This window comes from Psammomys obesus, unplaced genomic scaffold (assembly GCF_907164565.1).
Source record: "Psammomys obesus unplaced genomic scaffold, mPsaObe1.curated_primary_1811, whole genome shotgun sequence".
NCBI classification, from domain to species: domain Eukaryota; kingdom Metazoa; phylum Chordata; class Mammalia; order Rodentia; family Muridae; genus Psammomys; species Psammomys obesus.
In genome coordinates this window covers 17,243,567-17,255,109 of record NW_026585580.1, presented here as the reverse complement: position 1 = coordinate 17,255,109, position 11,543 = coordinate 17,243,567, and the positions used below count along the sequence as shown (strand labels likewise).

At 46.2% G+C, this 11,543-nt stretch overlaps 1 protein-coding gene across 7 annotated transcripts in view; it reads right to left on the bottom strand.

Annotated features, from left to right (window-relative positions):
- Positions 1 to 1,081: 1,081 nt before the first annotated feature.
- Positions 1,082 to 11,543, bottom strand: part of Il1r1 (interleukin 1 receptor type 1) — a 72,485-nt gene continuing 62,023 nt past the window's right edge. For all 7 annotated transcript variants that reach the window (XM_055607562.1, XM_055607575.1, XM_055607592.1 and 4 more), the window contains exons 7-11: positions 9,779 to 9,896; positions 8,904 to 9,055; positions 7,629 to 7,772; positions 4,593 to 4,760; positions 1,082 to 4,119 (exon numbers count right to left, since the gene is read on the bottom strand). In XM_055607562.1, coding sequence (XP_055463537.1) covers positions 3,701 to 4,119; positions 4,593 to 4,760; positions 7,629 to 7,772; positions 8,904 to 9,055; positions 9,779 to 9,896 — 1,001 coding nt within the window. In that variant the 3' untranslated portion in view covers positions 1,082 to 3,700. The remainder of the gene's footprint in view (positions 4,120 to 4,592; positions 4,761 to 7,628; positions 7,773 to 8,903; positions 9,056 to 9,778; positions 9,897 to 11,543) is intronic.

Sequence of the window (11,543 nt, the reverse complement as noted above, 5' to 3'; positions counted from 1 at the left end):
TCTTGTGGGGAAAGAATCCCAGAGACCTAGCTCCAAATCAGCAGGGGAGGCCACTTATCAAGAGAGGTCATGTGTGACTTATTAACAGCCGCAGTCTGACGTAATGCTTGGCTAAAACAAGCATTAATCTCTCAAGGAACAAAAGCACACTGGAACACTGGATTCTTTGGGTAAGAAATTTAGGAAAGGTAAGTTTTCTAGATATCAGATTGCAAACTTGTGTGTGCCCACATTTTGACGTTCATTGAGGGGTTTACTCAATGACACTACAAGCCCTCTGTGAACCCCAAAGTCAAGCTTCAGTGCAACTGTTTCAGACGCCTTGCTCCTTTGTTGGATACTTCCATGAAGCATGAAGGAGAGGGTGGGCAATGGCAAGAGTAACAGAATAGAAGATTCACGTTCTTATACTGTCAGCTCAGTGCTGTGATAGGGGCCACGCCCAGGGCCTCACAGCCAGGCAGTTGGTCTAGCTCAAGCAACAGCCCAGCCTTTAATCCACAGCGTAAACAAAGGAAGAGAGGGGGCTAAGGCAGGGAGGTCAGGCTCAGGGGCTTTCCTGTTTGACCAGTGACCTCAGGTCTTGTCTTAGAGTTACTAGAGCTGTGACAGACACCATCACCAAAGCAACGTTGGGAGAAAATGGTTTCTTCCACTTCGCCGTTCATCACTGAAGGAGTCAGGAACCTGGAGGCAGGAGCTGATGCAGAGGCCACGGAGCGGAGCGGCGCTGCTCACTGGCTTGCTCAGCCTGCTTTCTTACAGAACCCAGGACCACTAGCTCAGGGGTGGCCCCACCCACGGTGGGCTGAGCCTCCCCCATCCATCACTAATCAAGAGAAGGCTGCACAGGCCTGCCTACAGCCTGGTGCTATGGATGCGCTTCCTCACCTGAGGCTCCCTCCGTGCCCAGGACTCTAGCTCGCGTCAAGCTGCCAGAGAGCTGACGTAACCAGCACAGACCCCGGCTCCCTTATGCCCAGAAAACCCTGCAAAAGGCATCGTCCTTTATATCAGGCCTTGGAACACGTGTAAGCTGAAGAAAGGACACCCAGAGAAACAGATTCAATGATACTCAAAGGAGGGTTTAACAATTTATTGGAAAACAAATTCAGGCCACTAATCCATAATATGCATTATATATAAATGCTGTGGTTCATGATACATATCTGGCATCGGCTGAAGAATTATAAGATCAAATTCTTTAATAAAAAAAACACCCTTCATTATTGATCAGTATAAATATAAATTATAAAAAAGTCATTAAAATGGCTCAATACTTTTTCTATCCTTACAAGAAAAGTTCAAAAGGCAAGAGAGAGAGAAATATAACTTCTGCTAAACCAGTTTTAAACACTGGTAATTAATACATCGTTGCATGTGCAAAATTCTGCAACACTTGGTTGGCCTTTTAAAAACACCATCACAAGGCACTGTGAAATCTGAGCAATGGAGAAAGCATGAAAGACAACTCAAGCCAGGTACTTCTGGAGAGGCGAAGCCACAGGAAATCCTCACTGCTCATATGTGCCACTCCATCCTCGACAGTCTTCCCCCAGGAACCAGAAATGACAAAACTTTCTTATTCAGGGTCCATCTTAGCACAGGCTAACCCTTGACTCTGTTTCCCCCTCAGTTCTTGCTGTCACACTATCCATGGTTCTTTGCTCTCTGCTTTTACTTTCTGGCCAAGTTTCCCATGAACTCTAATTCACATATGATATACAGGCATATATCTGGATGGCAGACAAAAAGTCATCAGTAAAATTAAACTTTAAAGCATCATGGGTTGGTTTATGACCTCACTCCATCAGACCTCTGGCTGCCACCTGGGACAGCCTTGCTTTCTCCGACCTAGCAACCCAGCGATCACCATCAGGCTGGATCCAGGAGAAAAGAAGTCAGAAGGGGAGAGCCAAGATCCCAAATTGTGTGCTTTTTGTCTACCTCTATGTAGGTGAGAAGATGCCTTTTAAATAATATTTGCACTCACCCATAGCAGATTCTTGAAGTCTGAAAGACAGAGGGGAATCCACATTCGTACAGCCCTGAAAACTGGGTTTGTTTTTGGCACATGAACTTGGCTTTTCAATCTTCCAGAACGGTTAGGATTATTCCAAAGACAGTCATCAAATTAAAAACAATCAAACAAAAATTTTTGTACCACAGAGACCAATTTGCTTTCATTCTTTTAGTTGGAGAAGAAATGTTGACCTTTCGGAAGCCAGTGTTGGAAAATAAAAAAAAAAAAATCATGCTGAAAAGTCTAAAGGTAGTTTTTATAAATCCCAACACTGAAAAAGACTGTGTTTGTTCCTAACGTAAAGACATTGCTGGACTCAGTTGCTTCCCAAAGAACATGTCTTCTCCCATGAGCAAATAAAGAGTGGAGCACAGGGAAAGCAGCCAGGAAAGTTCAAGGCCTGGGTCCAGCAGAGCTCAAAGAGGAGTTTGGTAAATAGGTCAGTGTCTCTATATAAAATCACGATGATTACAAGTTTTAAGTGTGATTTTCCGACAATACTTTAAAATAAAGGTCTTGGCAAATCTATAACACATGTCCACAGTGCAGAGCGCAGAGTAAGGACACGGACACAGCCACTGCCTGCCCCTCGGAGAGGACAGTTCCTGCTGGCAAAGAAACCACCTTCCGAAGTGCCCCGCCCCCCAACAGCAGGGGTAAAGTGACAGGAAGGTTGACTTCTGGGGGTTGGTGGCCAAGTCTAGGGTAAGGAGAGATTAGACCCTTGGGATTTTAGCATTGAAATCAACTTTGAACTTCAGCAAACTCCTTGCCATGTGGAGAAAATGTGAGGGAGAATTCTAGTCCTAGAGTGTGGGAGGCACAGTGAAGATGGAGGAGGTTCCAGCAGCAGGACAGCAAAGAGAGGCCAGGGGACAAGGTGGGAACAAGATGGGGACAAGATGAAGAGCCCATGTAGTGCTGCAGCCCCTCCCCCGGGGCGGGGTTAGAGCACCCCAGGCAGGAAGGCGGATCCTCAGGCTGTGCATTGCAGAGCGGACCTCCTGAGAAGCCATGGGCAGCGATAGGCACGAGAAAGAGGACAGAGCAGCAACAGCCTTTTTCCAGGACAGATGCTGAGTAGAAGAGACCTGTGAGAGCATCCTTCTACCATTCATATAGTTAATATAAAACCCACTCTCTTCTTCAGAAAGCAAAGGTGAACGCAGTAAAGGGAACCCCGAGGGACCCTTCTTCACCGAGATGACAGCTTTCAAGGTCTATAAAATAAAATCTAGTCTTTGAAAACTGAGTCTGGTGGCCTGGGAGATGCAAGGAAGTTATGCCTCCCCGGAGGGAGGAGGGGTCAGTAAGCCTCACCCGCACGGAGGCTCAGGAGAGCCCTTCTCCGCCGAAGACCCCCCCCCCCGAAGTGTCCTCAGACAACCACAGTCCCACCGTGGGACCGCACAGGGTTGAATTAAACCACCCACAAGGGTGGCCGTCTGACGAAGCTCGGTCCTCCAGGCTGACCACCTCAACCCAAGCATCCGGAGCAGTCCCGAGCAGCCTTTGCCCCAGGCTTCCCAGCACTCTGCTCTCAACTGTCCTGGTCCCTTGCCAATCCCATCAGGCGACCTGGGGAGAAGGGACTACGAAGCTGTGCTGTGTGTTTGTACGCGTTACTAGAATCACACGTCAGGAGGCATCCCAGCGTTGCAGGCCCACTCTGGCCAGCTAGCCAAGAGGTAAGCAAGTCTCTGCCTGCAGTCTCTCCTTGGTGTCCAGCACAGGACCTGGGGTTAGCAAGCTGTGTCTAGACAGCGGGGGTCGCCGTTGCGCTGGCATGCGGTATCTCAAGTGTTTCCAGAACCTGGTCTTGGCAGATGGCGGTCTCTCTTTAAAGTCTCCCGACCAGCAAATAGCTCCATGTTTCTGCTTAATGAATTGGATCGACTCTGGCATTTTCTCATAGTCTTGGATTTTCTCCAACTCAAGCAGGACAACTTTAATTCCTTCCCGAATGAGAGCATTATAGATGGCTATTTGTTCTTCAGACGACTGAGGCATCCAGCCGAAGCCTCCCATGTCCCGCACTAAAATGATAATCAGCCTCCTGCTTTTCCTTACGTTTTCATTAGTAACATCGATAGTATCTGCAAGACACAGCACAAGGCGATCACGAGCTGCCGTCCACCTGCTCTTTCCTGAACTCAACACTCAGGAAGTTCTTCCCAGGCTCTTTTCTGTGTCTCCCGTTACTTTCTCCCTGCCTTGCTTGAGATTCAGAGACATCTGAATTTTACAGACAAGCTCAAAAAACTGGCCCATGAAAAATGGACTTTGCTCTTAGAACTCAGAAAAGCCTCAGTAAAAACTTTTAGGACTTCCTGTTAAACTGCTTGATCTGTAACAGTCTTACTTTATTAAAACAGCCAAGGACTGACTGTTAGATCTAACTAGTCATTAATTTTTCCAAAAGAATAAAAGTCAACCAATCATTGACCCAACAAACTGAAAGAAAATTATTATAGGCCACTGAAGAAACTCTTTACAGTCTTCAGATATGTACGATGGAGCCTGCTAGAATCCGGACTCGGCGACCAACTGCAAAGGAGCATTTACATACCTTCTCCAGCTTGGTCATCCCTTCCGTAAATGAACAGCTTGTATCCAAACTGCCCCTCCAAGACCTCAGGCAGCAGCTTAAACACGAAAGTGTCCAGGCTCGAGGAGGCTCCCTCTCTGACAGTCTTGGGATAGAGTATGTATGCATCGTAGGTCTTTCCATCTGACGCTAAAGGGAGATGAAACACAAACAGGACTGTGATAGGACTGAGAAAGTGGACACCACAAACGTTCATTTCAGCAGGGTCCAGCTGCCTGAGTGGAAGCGCAACACCAAACTCAATATAGTACAAGTTTGGAGTTTTGTTTCCTCATCTGCCTTAACATCTTAAAGAACAATATGCCTTCTCATACATTTTTGTGACTGCATTTAATTTTTCCTCATATATTTAAATAGTGTCCAGAGTAGATTTTTATTGTCAACCTGACCCAGCTAGTCACCTGAGAAAGGTACAGCCTTGGCTGAGAAAGCTTAGGCCTAAGACTAACTTAGGCCATTTTCTTGACTGATGATTGATGTGGGAAGGCCAAGCCCACCGTGGGCAGAGCTGTCCCTAGGCAGGCCCTCCTGAATGGCTTAAGAAAGCAGGCTGAGCATGGGTAGCAAGCTTGTAAGCAGCACAGCTCCGCAGTCTCTGCTTCAGCATCTGCCTCCAAGCTCCTCCCTTGAGTTCCTGCCTTGATTTTCCCAGAGATGGATTACAAGCTCTTAGGATGAAACACACTCTTCCTCACAAGGTTGGTTTTGATCATGGATTTTTATCACAGTAGTAGAAACTCTAATTAAGACAAACATGACAAAGCCTACAGTCAGATTGTAACTTTTGACTATTAACAAAAACCTATCATATCACTCTTCTGAATGTGTAACATGTAATCTAAATAACAGAATTTTATAGACACTAGTATTAACTGTTAAAACATATGAGCAACCCTTTTCTATTTCAGAAATATATTTTACTCATTCCTTTTCATACATTCATAGAGTGTATTTGGTCCATACCTGCCTCTTCCCTGCTCCTCTCCAGACCCTCCTCTGGGCCCCTCCTCCTCCTAACTTCATATCCTTCCTTTATCTTCCTCAGAGTCCAGTTAGTGCTTCTGGTACTCACATCCACACAGAGCCTTCTTCTGGAGCACAGGTAGCCTACCAGGGGACCCAACACCAAGGCAAGCTGACTGTTCCCAGCTGGCTGCTGGGGCCGGGCATCCTGAGCTCCTCATTCTCCTTGCTGGGGTGGTAACTGGCCAGGGCTCCTACAGGTGGTCCTAGCTTCTTTTCTAACTTTAGCAACGTGCAAATTGTTCCTATTTCTCCTTAAACTTGTACATTTGTCTGTATCTATAGAATATTGTTTGTTACATTTGCAAGGTTTTTGTTTTTTTTTTTTTGTTTGTTTTTTGTTTTTTTACTTCTACAAAAATTGCATACTGAGATTCTCTAAATGTTGGCATATGTTTTCATTATTACACATTTTTTGCTGGGGGTTGGCCTGGTGCTATGTATTCTAATGCTAATTACTGCCATCCCTCAAGATCTGGTTACACCCCAGCGGAGCACATACACCAAGTGATGCTGTGTAATTCTGCTCCTCAGTTACCCCTGATTGGCTAATAAAGTTGCTGACAGCCTGGCTGTGCAGATGAGAGGTAGGAGGAGCTTAGGTTCCTGGGCTTGGGGTCTCAGAAGGACCATGAGGAGGGGAGACAAAGCAGGAAGAAGGGCAGGAGGTCACCATGTGGTAGACAGGAGCACATGGCCAAGAGCAGCTTGCTCTGAGGACTGGCCTGACAGAGCAGAAGCAGCCCAAGCGGAACTGTGTGAGTATTTATGGGGATTTTGGATAGGAAGCTGACGAGATAGCTTAGAGGGTTGGTATCTGCCCAGCCCTAGTGATTTAAGGCTTACTAGAAATCTAACACGTTTCTGTTTCCTTTATTTGTAAAACAGCTGTTAAGGAATAAAGGTTAGCGCACAGGGGATTCAGCTGGCCTGCCTGTAGGGTCCTAGCAACTGCTTATGTCATCATCTGCAGCTGCCAGTTGCTCCAGGTGTGTGCGGGGACATAAGGACCACCCACATCCCGGCTCTCTTTCTTTCTGTTCCAGCTTTTCTTTCTCTTTCTGTTCCCACTGTTTCGCTTTCTTTCTCTCCCTCTTCCCCCCCCCCCTTTTCCCCCTCATGCTCACTCACTGTCTCTATCCCTTCTCCAGGCCCCTTTCCCACAATAAACTTCCTTATCCCAGATCTAATATGTCATAATTCCTCAGGGTCGGGTACACCTTGGCATGGGCCTGCCATGGCTCCTCCCACCATCATATCATCATTAAAGATCATAACAGTAACCGCCGCCATAATTTACTGCATTTAATTAACGTATACAAAATAATTCACTTAAAATACATTAACTCTAACAATTATGAGTTTCCTTGTGACATCTTCATGTGTATAAAATACCCAGATCACCCTCGCCCCATGACTCTCTTCTCTCCTCCCTCACAATGACTTTTTTAAATCCTCATGTCCTGCATGTTTTCCAGTCATTGTGTTTTACTACAGAATTGCCCTCACATAACATCTAATGCTCCCTACCTACGCTCAATACAGCCGCACCTTCACCACCTTTTTCTTACTCTCTTCTCTAAATATCTCGAGCCTACATTCTACTTATTCTTCTTCCTGTGTTAGTTTGAAATGATGTGATACTAAAGGGAAAGAGGGACCTCTCCTGGTGTGGGACTCTCTCTCTTTCATTTGAATGTGAATCATGGAGTCTACAGACACCTACAGCATAGAGCATGCCCTAATAGTGGATTGTGGGTAAATAATTTACAGACTGGGGCTCTAACCCCTTCTGTGCCCTGTCAATATGGAAGCTAGGGTAGTAACTTAGAAATGAGTGGCATCAATGATTATCAGTTATGAAACTCAACAAGAATAAATGTTCCTCTTGTTTAAGCCAACATCATCATTAAAGGCTTATTAAGCATCTCCTAACCATCCAGAGAAAACCATTCCTGGAATATAAAATCATACCTTTTTGGGGGAGAAAATCAGAGCAGGAGTCCCTGTACCAAAGCACAATATCAACCTTGAAGATTTTATAGATGAAAACACAGCATATAATTGTAGCCGTTAGGATGACAAAGGTCCCAATGAGATAATTCTTGAAATCAGGGACTAAAACAGAAAAGAAATGAAAATTATTAAAACCAAAAACAATGAGAACTTCTGGCACAGTGATTTGAATGTGTTTACTGCAAACAAAGTACATTTAGGAAGCTCTTCGTGTCCAGACCCATGTGCGTTCGCTCACCATCACTGGTATCCATGATCACTGACGAGCTGGGCGGATGAAGCCTAATTCTATAGAAAACTAAGGTGCATTCTGCCAAATTCCCACCTAAAGCAAAGGACACAGTAAGAGAAAACCCACCGGAACCGGAACCACAGAAGTCAGAAGCCTCATGGTCCCTGAGGGAGGAGAGCAAGTTAGGAAGAAACAAGAGACGGAGGAGAGAAAGGAAGTGACATTCCACAATCCCACTCTTTGGTCTCTTCTAACCGTTCACTTAAAGGAGAGAGTCGTGAGAAGTGGGAGGTTGAGGGGAAGGAGGGTGAAGAAGAATCCACACGAGGAAAAGCGAAGGAGGCACCTTTTCTCTGTCAAGATATGGGTGGCATCCAGGAAAAATCTAAATACTTAACCATTTTACCTTTCTGTTTTACTTATTTTTACTTACATTTATACACATGCCCTGTTTTTTTGTTTTGTTTTGTTTTGTTTTTTTGTTTTTTTTTTAAGTAAACTGTAGAGTATTTAAGCAAAATTTCATAATCCTTTTCAGGTTCTTGACTATGGCAAGTCTTGAAAAGTGGTGACTTCAGACATCCTTGCTGTAAGCAGGATATTTAGGCTTTTTGTGTACAACCATCTTGTTTGGTCAAGTGCTTAAAAATAGCCATGGGATACTCGAAATGAAACAAATAGAGGCCACTCCTGGCCCAGGGAGAAGAATAACTTGTAAGAGAAATAGTTGGCATCATTATGGATATTTTAGTCACAGAAACTAAGAAGAGTTCCTGCCCCTGGGATTCAGGCTGCCTCCAGAGCTGCACCAGCCAGAGGCAGGGAGAAAGGCTGAGGCCGGGCGGTGGGCTGGGAACGTTTCCTAGAGGAATGGAGAATTCAGCCCAAGAAGCAAAGCAGATGTGAAGCCTCAGCTGAAGGGGCGAGCAATGTTCCTGGCAAAGCCCTGGACTCGGCTCGGCTACACCAGCTATTACGTTAAGCAAATGTCTGTCACCTACCTGGGCTTACTAACCGGACGTACGCTGACTCTAGAACGTTGGTGTTCCTGACGATGCAGATGAACGGATACTGATAAAACTGGCTTTGCACTTCTGAAATGTTAAGTATTGTCATGAGCGCGTACTTTCTTTTGACGGAAGGATGCTCCACACTGTTCACAAGAGAGAGGAGGGGAGTAAATGGCATGAGTAAGATGCAGCTACAGGAAGTAAGACCTGCAGCCCCAGTTAATTGCTTTATTTCTAACATAAATTACAGCTCCAACAATCACCTTCCCCAGGCATGTGCGTAACAGTTTGTTGGCAAGACGATCTGAAATTATCTAACCTCAAGGTCAGGGGCACTCAACAGCAAGGAAATCAACATAATTACCAGCTTTCAAGAAAAAAAAAAGGCATTGCACACACACACACACACACACACACACACACACACACACACACACATTCTGGCTCCATGGAGGTATGTGACTGGGGCAGATGACAAAGGGCGTGGCATGTGAAGGGGCAGGGAGGAGGAGCTAATGGACACCAGGAGATCTTTATCCTGGAGACTGAGGCCAAGTGACTGCTGTGTGTCCCCTTCCACGTGCTTTTCCAGACTACTCACTCAACACATGTGCTGAGCAATGTGGAATGAAATGCAAGAAAAAGGCTTTTAGCTGTCGTGGAATTTGTACATTGACACATCTTTTAAACAATAACAACAACAACAAATGAGAACTTCTTACAAATGTCTAGCGAGTCGCAAAGCTCAAACTGGGCAGCAAAGGGCTTGGACAAGCCAACCATCAGCCATGCCTCGGCCTTATAGTCAGAACAGAGCAGGCGTGGCCACGGAGTGCACTATGGAAAAACAGACTAGCAAAACTCACAGCTGATAGTCCTCGGCTAGGAGTGGGTCGTCCATTTCAATTTCCGACCCATTCCACTTCCAGTAGACAAGATCCGTGAACTGGCCCGTGACGTTGCAGGTCAGCTGCAGCGTGGATCCTGGAAAGCAACGCATGTTCACTGCCAAGGCCAGCCGGCCTTTACGACAATCTGCCTATGCTCACAAACGGCTATTGAATAAAAATTTTAAAGTGCAGAAAAGCAAAATGAAAGAGGAAATTTCCCTAGTGCTCATCACCCAGAGAACAGCACTGTTTGTTTTGTAATCACTCAGTCTTGCTCTTCCCTCCTCGCCAGCCGCCTGAGTGGGGTTCTACCGTCTATTTGTGTGGAGTTATTGTCACCTGGGCCCCTCAGCCTCCGTGACTAGTCCTCCGAAGAGCCCTGTTGGGATGAGCTTCATTCACATTTCGTCACGTAACTGTACACTAACAATACTGTTGCTGTGGAACAGAGTTTCGAAGACGTTGTAATTATGATTAATGCTGTAAGGGACAGGCTGATCACGTCACTGTTTGAAAACCTGGAGCCAGAGGGGCCTGTTGTGGCGGGATTCAAACCCACGGCCTCGCTGCCTCTCCAGCCCTCACAAGAAGATGCAGTCTCAACCCCAAACCCAATCAAGTGAGGCTTGCCCGGTGCACAACCATCATTTCAGACCGAGCCCCAGAAAACGAGGCCTGGCCACTAAGCATTGTCCACTGGGGGCAGGAAAAGCAAGCTCAGCCTTCACTGAAGTTTCCTGTGAGTGGCTCTGGAGCAGGAACTGGGGGCCTCGAGCACCCTAGCTATGGGCTTTATCACAGCCTAGCCGACCCGCACGATTTCTTCACCTCTATTCATGTGCATGGGTGTTTGGCCTGCATAGATACACGTGTGTGTGTGTCTGGTGCTCACAGAGGCCAGAAGAGGGCGTTGGCTCCCCTGCAGCTGGCAGGCGTTGTGAGCTGCCATCTGGGCGCTGGAAACTGGACTCGGGTCCCCTGTGAGAGCAGCCAGTGCTTTTAACAACCTAGCCATCTCCAGGCCTCCCACCGACACTTCCGGAACCATTGGTGAATTACCACGTTTTCCCTAGGTTAGCACTCGCCAGCTCCTCACTGCTGCTCACGTGTAGGAGACATTCTTTAGCCTCTTGGTCAGAATGAGATGCTGGCGGCTCACTGCTCTTCCTGGGCTCGGGAACTTCCCAGAAAGCTTTCCGGCTAGCTGAATTAATTTTTGCTTATGGAAATGCTTTGGCACAGATTTTCATGGCCAAAATCTGTAAGAAGTATTTCTTCACTGTACCTGTCTTCACTCACTATTGTCTAAAAGCCCTCTTGTACCAAATCAGGAGAAAATCGTGCAAGTGTGTGATGTTTTAATTGCCTTTTGTTCTTAACGCTTTCTTGGATGGAACGCACTGTCTTCTGGGCTGTCTTGAACAAGTGACTGAATTTAGTTCCAGACATTAGCTGAAGTGAAGTTTCTTCTTGAGTTTATGCCACCTTTACTACAGGATACCTTCTCACGTATTTTCTACCTTCTCAGTAGAAGTAACTGTGTACCTACATTCATCCTCCTCGCGTCTGTCGGTGTGTGTGTGTAGATAAAAATGCAGATGTATCTGTGTGTGCGTGTAGGTGTGTTTATGCCTGTAAACGTGCAGGTATGCCTGTGTGTGTGTGCATGTGTTTCTATGTGTGTGTGTGTGTGCATGTGTGTGTGTGTGTGTGTGTGTGTGTGTGCATGTGTGTGTGTGTG